Source organism: Citrus sinensis, chromosome 6, assembly GCF_022201045.2.
Source record: "Citrus sinensis cultivar Valencia sweet orange chromosome 6, DVS_A1.0, whole genome shotgun sequence".
Lineage (NCBI taxonomy): Eukaryota > Viridiplantae > Streptophyta > Magnoliopsida > Sapindales > Rutaceae > Citrus > Citrus sinensis.
This window is the reverse complement of record NC_068561.1, coordinates 11,454,706-11,478,321: the sequence shown is the minus strand read 5'-3', so window position 1 is coordinate 11,478,321 and position 23,616 is coordinate 11,454,706. Positions and strand designations below refer to the sequence as shown.

Here is a 23,616-nt window from a genome sequence, read left to right as displayed (position 1 = left end):
ATAACATATTTGTTTTTCTTTGTTTAATATCTAGATGTAAATGTTAAGTTGAACATCTGAAATTTTGAAGTTATATATTTATTAAAAATACTTATATTTATTGGTTGAATATATAACAAGTTGTAAATAAATCATTTGATTAGTTAAACAAAATTTGATAATGTGACACATTTTTTTTTTTTTACATTAACATATCATACTTATAATGTTATTTTTAGTATATTATATTGATATTTTTTCTTGTTAATTAAATAAATCAATCAAGAATTTTTTAATCATTTGAATTAAAATTAATGTATTCAATAAAATTCAAAATCGATTATAAAAATAGTAAACATAAATGTAAAGTGATGGATTTATTATAAAACACATTCATCTAAAAATTAATTATGTTTAAAATTCTCATTAACCAAAAAACTAATAGCGGAACACATGTATATAACAAAAAAAAGATAAATAAAAAATAATAAAAGGATAATTTATATAATAGGAAATAAATTTATTTAATAAGGGTATTAATGAGAGAGAATATTAAAATTCCATTTAGATGTTGTCATTAAGACAAAAATCAAAATATTTAACTTTTTCTATTCAAGCTTGATATTTTATGACATAAGAGATAGAAAACAAACAAAATAAAAACTGTAAATATCTTAAAATAACTAAGATTCAGACTTCAGATAGAAAACAAACAACCCCTAAGTCTCTAATTGGATCATCCCGTACTCATCGTTGTACTCCATGATAATTTTTAACAGTGTGTTTTACTTATATTTATCTTTTCTAAGTGAAATGATACCATTTCTAATTGAAAATAATAAATTTACTTGTAAAATTTCAACCAAAACTTGCTAAAATTTTCACTCAGTTGCGCTCAATACATTTCAAGTTTTTGACGGATGCTTTAGTGTAAGTAACAAAAAGTCACAATGGTTGTAACTTTAAACGTAAAAGCTTCAACTTTGAAGGTCTTAGAATAAGATTAAAATTTATTTTCATTCATTGATACCTTGGTGTCACTAATAAAAATTCCAATGATCTTTTTCTTGAACTTAAACGCTTCAATATTGGAGGTCCTCGGTTTGAGTTCTATCTGAAACATGATTACAATTACTTTGTTTTTATTACTAATACCTTAATGTCATAGATTCCTGACGTCTAACTTACAAATACTATAATATTAGTAATTTGTAGTGCTTATATGTTAAATACAGAAAATGATTCATATGTATGAAAATACTGATACTTTTTAATGAAGTGTCACAAACCAAATGTCAGTAAAAATTATTTTTCTAATAGTGCAAAATATTTGAGTTTGAATGATTGTCCTACAAATTCGATCGGATTGTGTTTGAATCAGGTTCGACAATCCACTTGGATTGGTAAAAGAAAAAGAGAAATTAAAAAATTAAATTAAAAGCTAAGCTATCATATGTAAAACAAACTGCCCAAAACTAGTTATCGGGAACATTTCTTCACAATAATTAGGCTGGAGCTAGCAAATATCAATTCATATTAAATGGATTCACATGATTTTCTTTTAGTTTTTCTAGGGACTAGGTCTTATATTAGAAGTTTCAGAAATAGAATTATTTACTCAACCCAATTGATTCTACAATTCCTTACAATAATTCAACAGAAAGAAAGTACAACAGCCTCTTTTCTCTTCAATTCCTTTCCATCCACCTAAAAAGTTGGAGCTTAAGAAATCTGGAGGTGCTTCATTTGAGTAGTAACAAACCTAGTGGTGTGCGATCTCAAAGAAATCGAGAATCTAAAAAAGTCTAACCTGGTTGACTGTTTACCATAACAACCTATTTGGCCTATTCTTCAACCCTGTTTCGGTTAACAAACCTTAGAGTTTGAGTCTTGATTTAAACCGGTTCAGTGGCTCAATTCCACGAGAAATAGGGAAGAATTTCTTCTTTGGCTTTTCACGTTTTTTAATAATAACAAAGTCTCATGATCAGAGGATGTAACACTGAGCCAACTGATGATGAGTATCAAATTTGCTTGCAAAGCTGGCAACTGTCTATTAGAATGACATAATCTTTATCATTCCACCACATCTTAAAATTTCGGACAAATATCTCAATTACATATTAGGAGTTTTTCAAATGTAAGAAATATTATGGATGGTTTATTACGCGACCTGACACGGCTTGAGTTATCTACAATGCAACATGTGTATCAAGAATTTCTCGCAAACAATACTCTATTAGCAAAACTTGCTTTTTCAAGAAATTTCAATTCAAAAACTTCGAAAACAAGGAAAGAATTTGGTTGATCGATCGCTGTGGTTTGTTTAATCCTTGCATGCGTTTCATTAACGCTATTAAGGTACCTTTTATTGAAGCTGTTTTGGTCAATGTTTGCTCATCAAAAAACATTTTTAGAAATACCTGTAGAACTTTGACTTCAATTTTTCATGTGCATGAGTTACAGTTTAAGTTCAAATCATTGAAAAAATACTGCAATAAAGTGAAAGTGATTATTCAATAAAATGGAAGTAGTGGAATAATTTTCAAACTTGAACTGTAAATTAGCTAAAGCCAGTGTGACTTTGTCAGTGAGGAAATATAACAAAATGTGTTTTCACTCTTTTCAGTTCTATGTATAATTTTGATTAAAAAAAAAAACCAACAAATGCATTTAATTTTTTTTAAAACATTACATCATAAACATCATTTTTCTTGTGTAAAACAAGGTTAAAAAACACTATTGATAAACAATAGCAAAAGCTCCCTAAGTAGCCGAGTGTTGTAATAATTTGTGTGGCTAAAGCCAGTGTGTTATTGTCTCAATCCATGATCTACCCCTCTAAAATCCTGAAGGCCCCGCCCCAAAAAATGAGTGGAGAACTTTGCTTTACGAATGTAAAGAGAATATAGTTTGGATTCGGTCAAAAGGTATGAAGCTTGATTTATTCATTTCAAAATCAAAACTGTCTGATGCTTTAATTTACTTTCTTCTCTTTTTCTTCTGCAACTTTTTTAAAACCGCGTTTCGGAAAGCCTAAAAAAAAAAAAAGATTGGGTAAATGAAATCTCATGAAACACGAATATGTATATTACATAAGAAAACCTTTTCATTGTAATCTATCAACTAAAAGTTAAGTAATTTACTACTTCTTAATTTTATTCTTAGCTGTCCTCAAGACCTTAGCCGAGAGGTATCAAGTGGATTTAATTAGATGACCACCGAAATTTGAATCCTCAAAAAAAATAAGGGTTTAAAAAATCGATTTTGGTTACCTGGTACTCATACCTTTTACAAAACAATAAAAAATTCTTGGCCAGAGCACAGTCATTTACCTTCAACCTTGGCTGAAATAATCTTAAAGATGGTGTCTCATTTACCTTCAACCTTGGCCGAAATAATCTTAAAGATGGTGTCTGCCTTCTCAAAAAGTCGAACCACTTTCTGCTTAATAGGAAAAGTGATTCACTATTCAATTTGCGGGCGGTTTAAATAGAAAGACAATTGTTTTATAGAAGTCTCTACACTTGTCAAAAGAAGAAAAAAGGTGCATGTGACCAAAAAAACAAAAAATAATAATGTAATAATATCATTTGGACTCGGTCTAAAGGCACATCACGATTGATTTATTCATTTCAAAACTGTAATGTTATTGAACCACGTTAATGAAACATGAATTATGTATATACGAAATAAAAAAGGCTTGTGCTTTCTCCACAAAATTATTTAAGTGGGTAGAGTTTAGTCACCCGCAAGTTTGTTCATGAAAAAATTGCAAAAGTCATTATAGCTTGAACCTAGCTTTGTTGAAACCATCTTAAACATGGCGTGTGCTTTCTCCAATACTTGCAGAGCAGTCATCGTATTCATATGGGCTGCCCTTACTCCTTTGATAGTCCATGTTGCATCTGCTACCAATATTAGTATTCATGTTGCAGCATCTGAAATAGAAAGACAAGCTTTACTCAACGGCGGCTGGTGGAAGGACAGGATTCCCCACAATACTTCAGATCATTGCAATTGGGTTGGTATTACTTGCGATTATAAAGGAAGTATCACCCACATAGAGTTAGTGGAATGCAGTATCAAAGGGGAACTTGGCAGCCTCAACTTTTCTTGCTTTCCAAACCTGCAATATCTCAATCTTTGGAACAATAATCTATCGGGAAGCATTCCACCCCAAATTGGTTCTCTTTCGAATCTCAAATACCTTAATCTGCGTTGGAATAATCTTACAGGTGAGTGAGTTACCAAATAATTATTGTAGCTAGCTAGCCTAGCTGTATGTTTGATTTATATTCGTTGAAAAATAATCATTGACACTTATTCGTCCTTTAATCAATCACATTGCAGGAACTATCCCAAAATAAATTGGGAGTTTAAGAAATCTGGAGGTGCTTTATTTGAGTAATAACAACCTCCACGGTGAGTTACCAATTAATTTTGGTAGCTAGCTTGCCTAGCTATATATTTAATTTATATTCATCAAAAAACAATCATTAATGTTCATTCTTCCTTTAATTAATCTCATTGCAGGTACTATCCCTACAGAAATTGGGATCTTTAGAAATCTAGAGGAGCTTTATTTGCCTAGTAACAAACTCAATGGTGTATTACCTCAAGAAATCGGGAATCTAAAAAGTTTAATCTGGTTGTCTGTGATGTATAACACATTAGGTGACCTATTCCTTCAACCCTATTTCGTTTAACAAATCTTGAGCGTTTATTTCTTGGTTGCAATCAGTTCAATGGCACAATTCCACGAGAAATAGGAAATCTAAAGAATTTGACGCATTTGTCTCTCATAACTAACAAGCGAACCGGAGCCATTCCTTCAACTCTAGGTCATTTAACCAGCTTGCTGTATTTGGATCTCAGTTCTAACCAACTCCACAGCTTCATTCCACTAGAAATAGGGAATTTTAGTGCTCTAGAGGAGTTAGACTTATCTGATAACAAAATACGAGCTCTCCAAATTATCCAACCTTCAATATCTCAATCTTTCATCAAACCTACTTTCAGGCCAAATACCTTTTGCAATTGGAAAACTCTTCAACCTTGTGTCTCTAGACCTCTCTAAAAATAAACTTAGTGGTCCCTTTCCAACTGGGATTGGAACTACTCCACAATAGCTTGGATGGAACTATTCCACCAGAGATTGGAAAAATTTTATTGCTTCAAAACATGGACCTTTCTCAAAACAACCTTTCAGGTACCATACCTTTGACTCTCTGTTGTGTTTAAAGCCCTAACTATCAAGACTAAACCCACCCCAAGAACACTTAACTCACTGGTTTATAAACAAGAACCAACCAAGAAGAAATCAACACACTAAGAATCAAGAATAACAAATAGATCAAGCACAAAACACACACGAATTATAGTGGTTCAGCACCAAATGAATGATGCCTACATCCACTGGAAACAAGCTTTGCGATTTCACTTTATTGCTTTCAAGAGTTTACAGAGAACAAACACAAATGGAGATTACAAGTTTAGTCGAAACTCTGTCTCGCATTTCCTCTTTCTTGCTCTCTCTTTCTTTTCCGCTCTGTTCCCAAAACCCAGAACCCCAGCTCTTTATCAACTGATTCTGGATTCCTTCTCAGCGACTTTTCCCGCTAATATAACAGAATCAGCCTCAGTCACGTGCTTGCAATGTGTCTTGATTAAGCATGCTCAAAACGGCTTCTTTCTTAGTCGTTTAGAGAGAAACCAATTTCTTCAGCTCACGTGCCAGGCATGTGAGCTACTTAAACAAAGAACGACATTATGGCTCATGTCGGTTTTGTTTCAAATGCTTATTAGATGACATGTCATGCTAACACATACTCAACATATGACATGTCGTGACTGAGTATTTAGTTCATATTTCACAATCTCCACCTTGAACTCAATACTTCAGCTACTCTACAGAGCTTTCTTCCTCACGATTTGTAGCTTCAGTTCCTACAAATCCCTATTAAGTTCATGCATAGATTGAACTTAGCAGAGGGTACTGCCTTGGTCAGCATGTCAGCTGGATTCTCCTCTGTATTTATCTTTAGAAGCTTTACAGCTCCTCTGGAAACTTCAAGCCTTACAAAATGGAGCTTCACATCAATATGCTTTGTCTTCTCATGATGTGCCTGGTTTTTGCTGAGATGAATTGCACTCTGGCTGTCACAATAAACCTCAACTGAGTCTTGTTCAGCTTCAAGTTCTGTGATCATTCCCTTTAGCCAAATGGCTTCCTTAAGAGCTTCTACAGCTGCTGTATACTCAGCTTCTGTAGTTAACAGAGCAACTACATTCTGTAATGTAGCTTTCCAGTTGACTGTACATCCCCCCAAGGTGAACAAATATCCTGTCAGTGACCTTCTCTTATTGAGATCCCCAGCAAAGTCTAAGTCTACATAACCCACCAAGATATTTCCTTTATTTCCAGTTCCACCATATAACAGTCCATCATCTGTAGTGCCCCTAAGATACCTCATTACCCATTTTACTACCCTCTAGTGGTCAATCCCTGGGTTTGACATAAACCTACTCACCACACTGAGAGCATGTGAAATCTCTGGTCTGGTTAGCACCATTGCATACATGAGGCTCCCTACAGCATTTGAGTAAGGGACTTTTGACATTTCTTGCTATTCTGCAGCTGTTTGGGGGACATATAGCTGCTGAAAGCTTGAAGTGGCTTGCCAATGATGTTTGGACAGGTTTTGATTCATTCATACCAAACCTGACCAGTACTTTCTCAATGTAATTCTTTTGAGTCAGAAACATTATTCCAGTCTTCCTGTTTCTGATGATTTCTACCCCAAGAATCTTCTTTGCAGGCCCAATGTCCTTCATTTCAAATTCATTGTTCAATAATCCTTTTAACTGATCAATCTCTGCCATGTCATGATATGCAATCAGCATATCATCAACATACAGCAGTAAGTAGATTCTCCTTCTCTCACTTATCTTCCTGTTATACACACAGCAATCATAGCTGCATCTGTTGTAGGAATGTTTCAGCATGAAACTGTCAAACCTTAGGTACCATTGCCTAGGTGATTGTTTTAAGCCATAAAGAGACTTCTTAAACAAACAGACATACTCCCTTTTGCCAGGCACTTCATACCCCTCAGGCTGATCCATTATAATCTTCTCTTGTAATTCCCCATGCAGGAAAGCTGTTTTGACATCCATCTGTTCAAGATGCATGTCTTGCACAGCCACAAGTGCAAGGATGACTCTTATGGATGCATGCCTCACCACTGGGGAGAAAACTTCAGTAAAATATACACCTTCCTTTTGTGTGAAGCCTCTAGCCACTAACCTAGCCTTAAACCTCCTAGGTTCTACTCCAGGTATCCCTTCCTTGATTTTATATATCCATTTGCAGATTACAGCCTTTTTCTTTTCTGGCTTCTTAATCAACTCCCATGTTTCATTCTTCATGAGGGATTCAACTTCCTCATCCATTGCCCTTTTCCATTCCAGGCTATTCTTGCTTGTGATTGCCTCTTGATAAGTCTTTGGTTCATCATCATTGATCTCATGAGCAGCTGATAAAGCATAAGCAATTAAATCTGCAACTGCATACCTCTTTGGTGGTCTGATTGTTCTCATTTTCCTGTCATTTGCTAGTTGGTAAGTGTTACTACCACTCTCAGTTGATTATGATCCTTCTTCATCATAAGATCCGCCATCAACCTCTCCTGATTCTTCTGTTGTGGGTGTTTTAGACTTTTTATCTTCAGCATGCCCTACCTTAAACTGAATCTTATCATCTTCAGCTTCTGGATTCTTTTCTTTAAACTTAGAACTCCTTCTTTTGTTCAACATTTCAGCTTCATTGAAGGTTACATCCCTACTGATTATGCACTTTGGAGGTTTGAAGTCAGTACACCATAATCTGTAGCCTTTGACCCCCTCAAGATAGCCCAGAAATCTGCACTTCAAAGCTCTTGCTTCCAACTTCCCCTGCTTCACATGTGCATATGCTTCACAGCCGAAAATTCTGAGCTTAGACTAATCAGCTACCCTTCCTAACCACATTTCCATTGGTGTCTTACAGCCTATAGCTGTTGATGGACTTCTATTGACCAAATAGCAGGCTGTGTTTAAGGCTTCTGCCCAAAGAGCTTTTGGTAACTTTGAGTGGATCAGCAGACATCTCACTTTCTCCATTAATGTTCTATTCATTCTCTCAGCAAGACCATTTTGCTGAGGAGTGTATGTTACTGTCTTATGCCTCAAAATACCATTCTTCTCATAGTGATCCTCAAACAACTTGTTACAGTATTCTAGCCCATTGTCTGTTCTTAATACTTTCACCTTCAGATTTGTTTGGTTTTCAACCAAAACTTTCCACCTTTTGAACTTTTCAAGGACTTCATCTTTAGTTTTTAGAGCATAAACCCACACCATCCTAGAAAAATCAACTATAAATGTCAAGAAAAATTTACAGCCACCTAGAGAGGTTACTTGTGCTGGTCCCCACAGATCTGAGTGTATGTAACCTAGCTTTTCTTTGGTAGTGTGAACTGCAGATTCAAACTTTATCCTGGAAGCCTTCCCTAGTATACAGTCTTCATAGAATCCCAAAGAGTTCAGCTGATCTTTCCCAAACATCCATTTCTTTTCCAGTTCCTTCAACCCCTTCTCACTCATATGTCCTAACCTCAAGTGCCAGAGCTTAGATTTATCCCCATCACTCTCAGTTACACTTGCTTCCCCAATGACTGTTTGTCCATTTAAAACATACAGGCCATTGTTTTTGTTACCCTTCATTATGACCATGGAGCCCTTTATCACTCTCAACACACCTTTCTCAGCCTTCACAATACATCTCATCTGATCTAACATCCCCACAGAAATTAGATGTCTTTTAAGGTCAGGGACATGTCTGACTTGTGTGATTTCCCTCACTACACCATCAAATATTTTTAGACTCACAGTTCCTATACCAACTACTTTACATATGGAATTATTCCCCATTAATACCATACCACCATCACATGATTGATATGATGTTAAATAGTTTCTATTTGGACACATATGGAAAGTGAATCCTGAGTCAAGAACCCACTCACCTTGAATCTTTTCTTTGGAAGCCATGAGTACTTCAGCTGTTTCATAACTGGATTAATCTGTGGCAATTGCTGCATTCCCTACTTTATCCTTTGAATCTTTAATCTTGGACTTCCTTTCAGGGCAGTCCCTCTTGAAATGCCATTCCTTGTGACAATGGTAGCATTTAAGTTGTTTCTGTTTTGACTTAGATCTTCCTGCTTCTTCCCTTTGCCTTTTCTCTTTTCAGGTCTGCCTCTGGCCATTAAACCCTCACCAGACTCACTGTCAGCCTTCTCTTGCTTGTCTTTCAGTTTCTTTGTGCCAAGAGCTGATTTAACATCTTCTAAAGAAAGTGTTTGTCTTCCATACAAAAAGGCATCAACAAAATGCTCATATGATTTAGGCAATGAGCTGATTAACAGTAGTGCTTTACTCTCATCACTCAAGCCTTCATCAATTGTCTCCAGAGCATAACAAACCTTGTTGAACTCATCAATGTGCTTATCAAGTGATGATCCTTCCATCATCCTTAATGAGAACATTTTCTTTTTGATGTACAGCCTATTTGCAAGAGATTTTGTCATATACAGATTTTCTAATTTTGTCCATAGCCCTGCAACAGTTCTTTCTTTTGCCACCTCCCTTATCACAGAATCCCCTAGGCTGAGAATGATCGTGCTTCTTGCCTTCTTATCAATCTCAGCTGCTTGTTCAGGAGTAGTAGAAGAAGAGCCCTCCAGCCCCTCTTTCTTGAAGTCTGGTTCGATGGCATTTCCCAAACCTTGAGTGATCAGCAAAACCTCCATCTTGATCTTCCACATGTTGAGATCATTTTGCCTTGTAAATTTCTCCAGGTCGATCTTGGTACCCATTTCTTGAATCTAAAGCCAGACAACAGTAGCTATAATACTAATTTGTTGTGTTTAAAGCCCTAACTATCAAGACTAAACCCACCCCAAGAACACTTAACTCACTAGTTTATAAACAAGAACCAACCAAGAAGAAATCAACACACTAAGAATCAAGAATAACAAATAGATCAAGCACAAAACACACACAAATTATAGTGGTTCAGCACCAAATGAATGATGCCTACATCCACTAGAAACAAGCTATGTGATTTCACTTTATTACTTTCAAGAGTTTACAGAGAACAAACACAAATGGAGATTACAAGTTTAGTCGAAACTCTCTCTCGCATTCCTTCTTCCTTGCTCTCTCTTTCTTTTTCGCTCTGTTCCCAAAACCCAAAACCCAAAACCCCAGCTCTTTATCAACTGATTCTGGAATCCTTCTCAGCGGCTTTTCCTGCTAACATAACAGAATCAGCCTCAGTCACATGCTTGCAACGTGTCTTGATTAAGCATGCTCAAAACTGCTTATTTCTTAGTCGTTTAGAGAGAAACTAGTTTCTTCAGCTCACGTGCCAAGCATGTGAGCTACTTAAACAAAGAATGACATTGTGGCTCATGTTAGTTTTGTTTCAAATGCTTATCAGATGACATGTCGTGCTAACACATACTCAACATATGACATGTCATGACTGAGTATTTAGTTCATATTTCACACTCTCCATCTAATGTTTTTAGACATGTCATTCAACAATTTGGATGGTGAAATTCCAACTTATTTGCGGGATAATCCACCAAAGAGTTTTGTAGGCAATAAGGGCTTATGCGGCCATGTTCAAGGTTTTCTTTCTTGCTTTCAACGACATAGACTTGCACCTTCATTCATTCTGTCTGTTAAAATTTTTCTTCCCCTCACTCCAATTCTCGCCTTCACAATATTTGGATTCATTTTACTCCTTAAGGGTAAGAGTGAAAATCTGAAACTTGTGACAAGAGCTGCAAAGAATGGAGATGTGTTTTCAGTGTGGAATTATGATGGTAAAATTTTATATGAAAATCTGATTGATGCAACAGAATATTTTCATATCAGATATTGCATCGGAACTGGAGGTTACGACAGTGTTTACAAGGCAGAGCTACCAGACGGAAAAGTTGTTGCTTTGAAGAAGCTTCACCATTCTGAAACAGAGGATTCAGCTTTTGTCGTGTACTCTCCACAGTACGACATCGGAACATTGTGAAACTTCATGGTTTTTGCTTGCACAAAAGATGCATGTTTTTTATTTATGAGTACATGGAAAGAGGAAGCTTGTTCTGTGTTTTACGCGATGATGACGAAGCTATTGAGTTGAATTGGACTAGAAGAATGAACATCGTGAAGAGTGTGGCTCACGCTTTGTCGTACCTGCATCACGACTGCACTCCATCAATTGTTCACCGCGACATATCAAGCAACAACATTCTACTTAACTCAAATTTGGAGGCGTTTGTTGCTGATTTTGGCACTGTTAGACTTCTAGATGTTGATTCATCCAATAGAACCCTACAAGCGGGCACTTACGGATATATTGCCCTAGGTGAACAAATTATTTGGTTCTGTTTCTCATTACACTCTATGGTTTTATTTTTGAAGACATAATCTTACACTTTTCTTTTCATGTAGAACTTGTCTATACTATGGTTGTGACAGAGAAATGTGTTATTTATAGTTTTGGGGTAGTGGCACTCGAAGTATTAATGGGAACACATCCAGGAGAACTTCTCTTGTCATTATCATCATCATCGGGCCCAAAAATCATGTTGATCGATATTTTATATCAACGTCTCTCGCCTCCAATCAATCAAAAGATTATTCAAGATATTATTCTTGTTTCAACTATAGCATTAGCTTGCTTGCGTTCTAAACCCAAATCTCGACCCACAATGCAACGCATTTCTCAGGAACTTGAGGGAAAGACACCAATGAAAAAAGGTCTCAAAGAAATTTCCATTCCAGAGATGAGAAACCAAGAAATGTTTTAGCTTCATGAATCTAACAATACCCAATGAAAGGATTTCAAAATTTGAAGGTGAGCATCCTTGTGTTTAGCAAGACCTGTTTAGACCCAAATAATGATGGCAAAACCTGGACCTCGATGGCTGCATTTTTAAATGTATTTTTCAATCTAAGTTGGGTTATGTTTGCTTTTGTTGATTGTAGCTTGGTAGAAGCTTGACTTGTCTTTGGGAAAACTCTTTTTTTTTTCCACAACCGTTGGCTGAAAAATAAGTTGGAAAAGACAAAAAAATATAGATGGCAATAGGGAGGGGAGGAGAGGGGACCAATCTTCCCATACCCATCCCCAATATTTTACGTATGTCCATTTTCTATTCTCATCCCCGTCAAAATTGCTTCAGAAAATCTTTATTCCCTCCCCGAATACTAATAGGGGATCCCCGAGGGTCCTCGATCCCCAAATACTTAATACATTTTTTGTTTTCGATTTTAATTTAATCATATTAAAATAAAAAATTAAATAAAAGTAAAGTTTGAAATATATCCTACATTAACATTGATCCATTATAAAAGTCACATGTAAAATATAAATTATCAAAATAATTATCTTTGTCAATCTTCATAATCCTAAAATAAAAAGAAAAAGAAACTACTTTTATATCAACAATAAAATAAATAAAATAAATATAGATATATAATTAATATTTTTAATAAAACTATTTACCTTTTGCACCTCATGCTATTCTTGTTCTTTCTCAAGGATGTGGCAAATTGAGAGATAGCTTTAGATTTCAAACCTCAAATGATAAAAATAATATAAGTAATGTAACTTATAAATGAAAATATTAATAGTTGTATAATATAATTGCAATGCAAAATAAATTCATATCGCCATTGTAAGCTCTTAGCTAACTTTGACAGCACATTAAGGCCTCTAATATGCTTGAATGAAGTTTGTTACAGTGTGGGCTCACAACTCCGCCACTGGTGCTTAAAGCTGATTCGAAAGCAACAATTGTAATTGAAATTACCAAAATGTCTCTAGCAATTCAAGCTAATATGGGATACCTACGTGCATTTATCTTCCACCTACTCAAAAGATTAAAATCTTCTACGTGTGTTATAACCTTCTCTTCCAAATATGAATCTAATTCATTTGCAATAGCTGCACAATCTCCATTGTTTACATAATCATCAAACCTCGTCATCCATTTGGTTGCTTTCTTATAAGAATCCCCTGTAGATCTAGTAGAAGAAGAACTACTACCAGTATAATCAGAGCAATAAACAGTTGGTGGAAACTTCAATTGATACTCTTCCACTAATTCCCACAAAGGGCGACCACTTTTCCAACATGTAACTCTTTGTCATCACCATAAACCATAGAAAAGTAATTATTCAATGAACTTATTTTTATACCTTGGATAAAAAATACAGGCCACACCCAAAATTCCACTCATATCTTGCCAATATTTATCAAATTTCAACATCAACTGAAGCCATATGTTGAATCCTATCACAAGGCAATAAAAGACAATCTTGTAAAAATAATTTAATCTCACACACAAGTTGCAAAAATACATTCGATGTCGGATACTGAGTTCCTGAAAGTAACTCAGTGACATCATAAAAGCTTTTCAAATTTCTTCTAAAATAGTGGCAAACTACTAATCTTCCTCACTATGCAAACCATTATATTGTCCATCAATATGCTTTAATCGAAAAAAAATATTTTTATATTGAAAACAAATTAAATCATAAGATATGTGGAATTCTTCCTAGTAGGACAATCAAGCACTAATTGTTTATCGTATTTAACATCGAACGACTAGTAAATTCTTTGAACTTCTTTTTTTTACATGATCTAGTCCAAAAAACAACATTCTCATGATTTTTTGCAATTCCATCACTAATCATATTCATCCCTTCTTTAATAATCAAATTTAATATATGGGCACAACAAAGAATGTGAAATATTTGTCCATGCAAGATGAAATCATCTCTATTAAGCTTAATCAAAAGATATTCCATCATGCGGTCATTGGCAAAGCAATTGCCCACAGTCATGCGGTCATTGGCAGAGCAATTGTCCACAGTCATAGAAGATACCTTATGTTCAAGGTTGAGATCCATCAAGCAATTCAATAATGTGTCACAAAGCTTTAAGCTAGTATATGAACTTTTTACATGAAAACCTACAGGAAGGAAAGGAAAAAAAAAACATATATTTTATCAAATTTTGTTTTAGTTAACATTTAAGAAAAAAATAATTTAAATACAAAAAAAAATTAAAGACCTTACCTCAAAACTAAACTCAGTAACGTCCAAGAGTCATCAATAAAGTGTCCAGTAACTATCATGTACCCTTTTGTTTTGGTATCCTTAATCCACATATCTGTTGTGATGGCCAACCTACTTTGATTAGTCGCTAAGGCATTCAAATTCTTAGCCTTTTCATTCTCGTACAAATCCAATTTCTCTCTTTTAATTGTATTTTGGGACACATGCTTCCACATTAGGTTAAGCGAGGATAATATCTCTCTAAATCCCTCATGATCAACAATATTTAATGGATACTCATACTTGACGATTGCATGTGTAATTGTTTTTCCTGTGACATCTTGATTAAAAATAAAAGTTTCTACCTTTGAATGTCTTTTATGATCCTTAACAGTATTCAACTTTGCTATGCAATGATTTATATCTTTTTTCTTTTTCATGAAAAATAATTTCATATGGTTGTGCAAATGCTTTGTTTCATCATTTTGCCTTGATACCAACTTGGAATTGCAATAGTTAGATACTTCTTTTTGTTCCCCATTAACTATCTTTTTCTCAAAATGATCCCAGACAATAGATCTTAATTTTCCAGTTCTTTCTCTTTTTGATGGCCCATTTGGAATAACATTTCTTGTTTGACCATTATCATCCACATGGACTACAACCACTAATTGTGGTCTAGCACTTGACATGTTTGCTTCCATTAGTTTAAAAATGTGCCAAATAAAATGAATTAAACACAATACCAATTTAAATTTTCAATTAAGAAAGATTTCTGCGCAAGAATTTTATAAAATCAATAAAAACATCAGAGTTGTCTTCAAGTATAGGCCACCACTTCCACTACACAAAATGACCAAATCTTGGTTTACTTGTGAGATGTGACAATAAGAGAGATAAATGATAAAAAAATTAAACACATAAATTAAAAGAATTGAGACTTACTTGTTGGTGGTGATCGTGAATGTCTCTTCAACAATAGTGATGTGGCGCATATAAATGATGGCATGTAAACGGATGTGATGTGATGTGAGTAATGAATAATGATGATCATGAATGACTATAGCTACAGTGGAGTTCTAAGACAGCTGGTGAAAATTAGAAATTAGGTATTAACTATTATGTTTACAATTATGCATTAACCTTTGTTTTATTAGATTTAAGTTTAAAATATTTAATAAATATTATAATTAAAACAAAATTTGTGGCTTAATAGAATCTACATGATCTTTTTAATGTACTAAATAAAAATTTAAGAATTTAATTAGTTAATTAGGACTAAAAGTTTAATAATATAAATATTTTGATATTTGTTATTTTTACCAATATTTTATATTTTATAATTCAAAATTTATTATTATTTACTAATAATTTTAAAAAATAAAATTAAAAATTAAAATGAGGAAATGGGGAGGGGATATGGATTCCACCTCATCCCGTCCCCTTTTTGAATAAAAAACTGAGTAAAAAATTATCTTCATCCCTTCTCCAAATAAGAAATTGGGTATAAAATTATCTCCGTACCCTCTTCGAATGGGAAAAATCTCTAAACGTACTCATTCCCGTGGGGATTTTTGACATTGTTACAAAAGAAAGCATATATAAAGGGGCTATCCCCTAATCAAATGAGATATAAGACATACTGGATATTAGAGAAGAATATTTACTTATTAATAGATAGATTTTAAATAATCCAAGAAAATTTGGCCCTCAAAATTGAAAAATTCTGAACCTTGCTACATGGAAGTACTCATCAAACTTTTCAAAGTGATCAGTGAACTTCTACCCAAGCAATCCAGCATCCACCTAAAGATAAAGAGAAACAAAGCCTTCAAGATGTATTAAATCCCACAGCAAATGATTCAATTCAATATATCAATGTGAGAATTGCATTAAAGAACTCGTAAAATCACCCAACCTCGAATGGTTTCAATATAATTTTCCAAGAAGCTGCATGATTATTGATTGGGTCTAATGTCAGTAAAAAATATTCAATTATTCGTTAATCTAATTACTTGTGGTCAATACAGCTGATATTACCAATTATTGGATTAAACTTGTGGATTATCTGTAAAGACTTATAAGAAAATAAAAAAAAAAGTTCGACAACTAGGAGAACATGACCACAAATGTTAAAGGGGGTTGACGGTTGACTAGTAAAAATCATTAAGCAAAGCATGGAAAACGCATAAAGCTATGAGATTCAACTATAAGTCAAAAGCTAACATGAAAGGTCAAAAGAATTGCCGACATATGGTCACAGCCAACAGCAATAATTGCCATGAACGGCACACCAACGAGACATTCCAGACCAAGTCGTAAAGTGGCACACCTCTCTGGAATATCAAGATTCATTTCCTCCCATTTTCTTCTCAAGCCCTGTGAGTGTGACGATGATGAACATTCTTTCTTTCTTCTTTTACTGCTTATTGAATCCATGAATCTAATGCTTATACACAAATTAATTTTCCAGTTAATATATACAATTATATATAAGACTCTCATAATTTGAACTCTTATAATGTGCCTTTTAATAATAGTTTATGAGTAGTATTTAATTTTTGGAAAAATATCCACCGTCCACCTATTTTTTACACCTTTTTAAAAAATACACAATTTCTTCATTTTTTGGTTGGAATCCACCTAAAGTTACATTTTTTTCACTTTTCCACTTCCGTTTGGAATCCGTTAAGAAAACTAACGGAAACTTAAAAAAATGACCATTTTACCCCCAAAACAAAAATTACAATTTCACCCTAAAAATGCCAAAAATAATAAGATTTAATCATGAATATCATTATTGGTACGTTAATGAAGTACAAAAAAATCTTAACTACTAGAGATTATAACTCAATGAATAATAAAATTTTACTTATCTTAAATTCAATTGATGGTTTGTGAGATTGGGCTATTTTTAATACTACTGTTATAATTTAGCATTCTAATTACCGACATATTTTTTAAAAAAACCTGTATTTGATGGTTGTGGAATTAATTTCTTTATTAACCGATGGGGAAAATTATTAGATTTAATCTGATTATTTTTTATAATTTTTAAAGTGAAATTGTAATTTTCGTTTTGGGGGTAAAATGGTCATTTTTTTAAGTTTCCGTTAGTTTTCTTAACGGATTCCAAATGGAAGTGGAAAAGTGAAAAAAAAAAATGTAACTTTAGGTGGATTCTAGCCAAAAAATGAAGGAATTGTGTATTTTTGAAAAAGATGTAAAAAACGGGTGGACGGTGGATATTTTCCCTTAATTTTTTTATATTTTTAATTTATTAATTATCAATTACCACTTAAATTTTTACTCATTACAATATTAAATCATGAGCGAATTAATCCTGATCAAAATTACACACATGCTCATGCTAGCAGGTGTTTCAAGTTATTCAATCTAAAATTTTACGAGGATAAAGATCCTCACTTGTCGTTTTAATATGAAATTACGAAAAGTTCTCATGTTATTGTATGTGCCCATAATTAACTATGATAAAGAAATTGCCACAATAACCCGTAAATTTTTAAAAAGCGATAACAAAACCTCCTTTTTATCATAACATCCTTTAAATATAAAAATTAGAAAATTAACTTTAAAATTTTTTAATTAATAAAAATTTAATATGAATAATATAATCTATTTGGTAGATTAATAATATTAAATTATTTTTAACATTTAAAATAATATTAAAAATTTAAATTATTATATTTATTTTAATAATATATTTTTATCTATATTATAAAGATTTTAAATAAATATTTGGGTTAAATATATTTTACCATTAACAAAATATCTACATATTAATAAATTTAAAACTATTTTTACATTATATTCAAAATAATTTTAATTTTAATTTATTTATTTTGATATTATGTTTCTATTTATTATTAAAAATTACTTTAATCTAATAAAATGGGTCTAATATATTGTAAATATAAAAATACTTTTTTAAATATTAAAATTATTTTACAACTTATATATTATTACATTGATTTTAAGATTTTAAATTTAAAAAATTATTTAATGTCATATTTCAATTTTTTTGGGATTTATAGAGTCAAAAGTTATTATAGTCAAAGGGAGTCTTGATGTCCCTTATTAAAATCTTAAGGGTCTTTGTGACTATTTCCACAAACCTTAAGGTGTAGTTGTCTTTTTTCCATAAGGGAAAAAGCGAGATTTTAATAAAAGTGAGATTTTCATTTTATGAAATTTAATAATTACTTTAGTAACTATCAATTGTATAACATTAAATTTCAAGAATATTCTTCAATAGGTTATAAAACAAGTAAATAATATTATGACATATCAATAATTGTAGACATCCCAAAACTTTTGTCATAAATTTCATCCCAAATGATATATCATTGATTGATTGATTGATAATTTTTTACAAGATCCAAGTGAATTAATTGTACTATCCTCATTAACCAATTAATAAATATCATATTATTTGGGATAAATAGTTTAGGATGTGTAGTACTACTCATGACATATAATTTAGGATGTGAAGTGCACCTGTGTGCATCATCCAAGCAATGATTTGATGACACATCATCTCTATAATTTATAAATTGTCGATCGTCTCTCGAACGTGTTTAATAACTTGTTCAATAAAAGTTTGTTACTACCTAAAAATTGATATTAGGCCTAATGACCCAATTCAGCCCATCAAGGCATATGATGTATTACATGCTTCTCAGAGTTCGCACCAAGCACTGATTGATGGAAATGTACGAGGATAATAGTCCGGCTAGCTGTTCATGACATTTTGCGGCAGTATCTATTCTTACAACTTAAATACAGTAAAGTGGTGGAAATAAAATATTGCCAATCAATTTTGACAAAGCAAAATTTTTATTAAAATAAATTAATTTAACAAATAAATCCTTATTTCAAAGCCCACCAATTTTGATAAAACAAAACAAATTATTTTTTAAAACCAACCAAAATTGACATTTTGGGCTTGGCTTGCCCTATAAATAAGTGAGTTGAGAGCACGGAGAGATTATGAATTGAGAGAGTATTTTGAGAACTTTAAGTTCACACACACACACACACACACATATATAAGTCGAACCACGTAAGTTCTTATATCTCCTATATTTTTCAATTTCATTTTAGTCATGTATCTACTTCACTCATAAATTCACTAATAGTGATATCAGAAGCCATTGATCGCAATTATTCGAACTAAATATACTATTCACACATACAATATTATTCACATATATAATACTATTCTCACTAGGAATAGTTGAAGGCCAGAGTAGAGTAACCATATAGTTTTGTAGGAAAGTCTTGCCACCAAAGCTATAAGAGTCTAAGAAGTCTGAGGTTTAAGTTAGATTGTTGTGGTCCCTCGAGTCTTTCCTCGAAACTTTTTGGTGTGCAATTTCACACATACTAGCACTTGTGAGTATTTAAGCTGAAGTCAAAGTTGCAACAAGAGCTTTTTAGGCCATATCAATGCCTGAATATGCTTTTGAACCTTGCTCTTTGAACCACAGAACAAAATCAGGCAGATTGCAGACCAATCAGTCCAAATTTCCACTCAAATGTTTGAGGTGGAAATTTCACCAAGCCACGTTAAATAACAAAATTAGGCTCACACTTTGTCACACCTAAATCACAACTGCACACCATAAATTGTTTATCACGACATATCAAGCATCACAATTGTTTATTTTCTTACACTTCATCTTTTCATGTAGAACTTACCTACACTATGGTTGTGACAGAGAAATGTGATGTCTACAGCTTTAGGGTGGTAGCACTCGAAGTATTAATGAGAACACATCTAGGAGAATTCTCTCGTCATTATCATCATCATTGGGTCAAAAAATCATGCTGATCGATATCTTAGACTAACGTCTCTCACCTTCAGTGAATCAAAAGATTGTTCAAGATATTATCCTTGTTTCAACAATAGCATTTCCTTGCTTGCGTCCTCGGACAAAATCTCGACCCACAATGCAATGCATTCCTCAAGAATTTCTTGCAGTAAAAACACCAATGCAACAAGCTTTCAAAGAAATTTCCGTTTTAAAACTAAGAAATTAAGAAAAAAAATTTCTTCATGAATGTCACATATCCCATAAAAGGATTTCAAAATTTGAAGGTGAGCATCCTTTTGTGTTCTGTTGGTCTACTTAGACTCAAATAATGATGGCACAACATGGACCTCAACAGGCGCATTTTTAAATGTGTTTTCAATCTAAGTTGGATTATGTCTGTTTGGGCTGTTTAGCAGCTGTGGTGGAAGCTTGACTTGTCTTTGACAAAACTCTTTTTTTGTTTTTTTCCCACAATCGTTGACTGAAAAATAAGCTTAAAAATAGGGATGACAAAAATCCCCATGGGGACAGGTACCCTCGGAGATTTTCCCCATTCGGGGAGAATATGAGAATAATTTCATACCCAATTTCTTATTCGGGGAAGGGATGGGAAAAATTTTTTACCCAATTTTTTATTCGGGGAGGGGACGAGGATGAGGTGGAAACCCATCCCCTACCCATTTCCCCATTTTATTTTTATTTTTTAAAATTATTAGTAAATAAATTATAAAATTATAAATATTGGTAAAAATAACAAATATCAAAATATTTATATTATTAAACTTTTAGGTCTAATTAACTAATTAAAGTTCTAAATTTTTATTTAGGACATTAAAAAGACCAGGAAGATTCTATTAGCCCAAAAATTTTGTTTTAATTTTAATATTCATTAAATATTTTAAACTTAAATCTATTTTTTATTTATTTTTAGATGTTATTATTGCCCACAGTGAATCACAATTTTAATATCTAATCTAATCTAATCTAATATTTGCTCTTGATTTGCTCCGACTTAACTATTGTACTGTAAATGGAATAGTCCACATTTATAAAGTGCCCACGCCACCGTTGAAAAAGTTAACTTTGAATCTAAATTCAATTTTATTTGTAACAATTTTGTATTAGATTATTAATTTGTTCACGATAATTTGTAAAAGAAGTTTGTATCCCTTGCATGTTGCGTTACTTACTAATTTAATGTATGTGACTTTTGTAATGGATATTAATGCAAGATATATTTTAAACTTTACTTTTATTTTAATATGATTAACTCAAAATCAAAAACAAAAAAAAATCTATTAGTTATTCAGGGATCGAAGACCATCAGGGATCCCCTGTTATTATTCGGGGAGGGAATGGAGATTCTCTCAAGTAATTCTAACGGGGATGGGGAGGGGACGGAGACATAAGCAAAATATCGGGGATGGATACGGGGAGATTGGTCCCCTCCCCTCCCTTCCCCATTGCCATCCCTAATTAAAAAGACAACAAAAAAAAAAGCATATATAGAAGGGCTATCCCCTAGTCAAATAAAATATAAAACATACTGGAAATTAGAGCAGAATATTTGTTCAGTAATAGAAGGATTATAAATAATCCAAGCAAATTTGGCCCTCAAAATTACAAAACTCTGAACTTGATACATGAAAGTACTCACCAAACTTTTCAAAGTGATCAATAAACTTCCACCAAAGCAACCCAGCATCCACCTAAAGAGAAAGAAAACCATCAAGACTATGAAATCCCATAGTATATGATTCAATAAAAGAACTCATACAATCACTCAACTTCCAATGGTTTTATTTTGATTTTACAAGAAACGGTGTGGTTATTGGTTGGGCGTGATGTCAATAAAAATTATTCAATTGTTCGTTGGTTTACTTTTAGTCAATGTAGCTGAGTATTACCAATAATTAGATTAAAACTTCGTCGATTTTCTGTGTCAAAGACTTAAAAAAGATAATAAAATAAAAAAGCCCACAAATTCGACAACTATGAAAACATGACCACAGAGGAGATGACTTGCAATACAAGTAAAATTAAATCATGAGAGAATCAATTCTAATCAATTACACACATACTCATGCTAGTAGGTGTTGTCAATCTAAAATTTTACATGGATAAGATTCTCACTTATCGTTTTAATATCAAATTACGGAAGTTTCCATAACATGCCATAGTCCCAAATTTAATTATGATAAAGATTAAAAGATACGATGAGATTTTTATTTTATAAAAATTAATAATTACCAATTATGTAACATTAAAATTCATTGGGAATATAGTTTGAGAGATATTATTAAGTTTGTCATATAATAAATAAATAATATTAAGACATATATTCGGCGGCGGATCTTAATGAAGACTAGAGTGGGTCATAGCTCCTGTGAAACTTTTAATTCTTTTTAAATATACATGATATCCCCTAAATTATAATAGAAATTAAAAAATATCTTTAAATTATATATACATTATTCACTCCAACCGTTATAATCAAAGTTTTGAGCTTTCGCCCCTGCATATGTATATTTATTTTAAAAAGTATTAATATAGATAATATTCAGATTAAATTCAACTATACTTCATACTTTCAATGGTTGATTGTATTATCTTATTAAAAGAAGAAATAAACAATCTTTACCTGTTTGGCTGTTTAAATTTGTAAGAAAATGAACTAAATTCAATTTCTACGACGTCGTATTCGGTAATTGAATTGCCAATTTTACCCCTATTACCGTTAAACTCTTGAAGCGCGCCATTTTGCTGCTCAAAGACCTGCTCGCATTATTTTCAGTCTACTTTATTTTAACCCTTTTTTTTTTTGTTTAAATTCAGATTTTAAGAACGAGGTTGCTTGAATACAGTCACTACAATCCACAATCTTAAGGTAATTTAATTTAATTATCTGCAGTTTCGTTCTTTTGCTATGATGGCTTTACCGTTCATTTCTGCTTCTAACTCCATGTCTAGTTTCATTGCTTTCACGCTTTATCGAAAAAGTTTGTGTTTCATTGGAACTTAGTTGTCATTGCAAGACGTCGTAGCCTTTGTATCCATTGTTCTAATGTATTATAAATTTTTAACCATTTTGCAGTCTTCTTATTTGAAGAATTGCCTCTTACAGGCTTTCACATTTTTGTTCCCGTGAAAAAATTTGTGAGGGGAGCATTTTGATTGCTTGAAAAATTCATTTAGCATAAGTTTGATTCGATTTGGAAGTTCGCCCCATTTACATCATCCAACCAATGATATGATGACATATCGATTTGTATACAAAAAATTTGTACGAGAGTTTGTATCCGTGCTTGTTAGCGCAATATGTTGATTATGTTTTCTTTATTTGTCATTTGCCTAGGTGGTGTTGTGAGTATTGGGATGCATTTGAACTATGTGTATGTTGTTGGATCAAGCTGGGGAGGTGGTGGATTCTTTTCCGAGAAGATTCGATGATATTTGGTACTTTGATTTATTCAAGTTCATGGAGTAACATAAGAGTTGGATTTTGCCTCTCAGTTCATGCAATTTACCACTTACATTTGTTGCTTCCTACTATTACTTTTAAAATCCAAATACAAATAGAATCTCAACATTCTTATCCTTTAGTTCTAGACTATTTTCTTTCTGA

The 23,616-nt window shown here is 32.8% G+C and overlaps 1 protein-coding gene across 1 annotated transcript; it reads left to right on the top strand.

Annotated features, from left to right (window-relative positions):
* Positions 1-3,802: 3,802 nt before the first annotated feature.
* Positions 3,803-11,900, top strand: LOC107177368 (MDIS1-interacting receptor like kinase 2). The gene is given in 11 exon segments (XM_025100068.2): positions 3,803-4,217; positions 4,516-4,656; positions 4,659-4,941; positions 4,943-5,074; positions 5,076-5,191; positions 6,173-6,312; positions 6,620-6,723; positions 7,138-7,319; positions 10,617-11,078; positions 11,081-11,455; positions 11,542-11,900. Coding segments are annotated over 11 exon segments (2,709 nt in total).
* Positions 11,901-23,616: the final 11,716 nt, after the last annotated feature.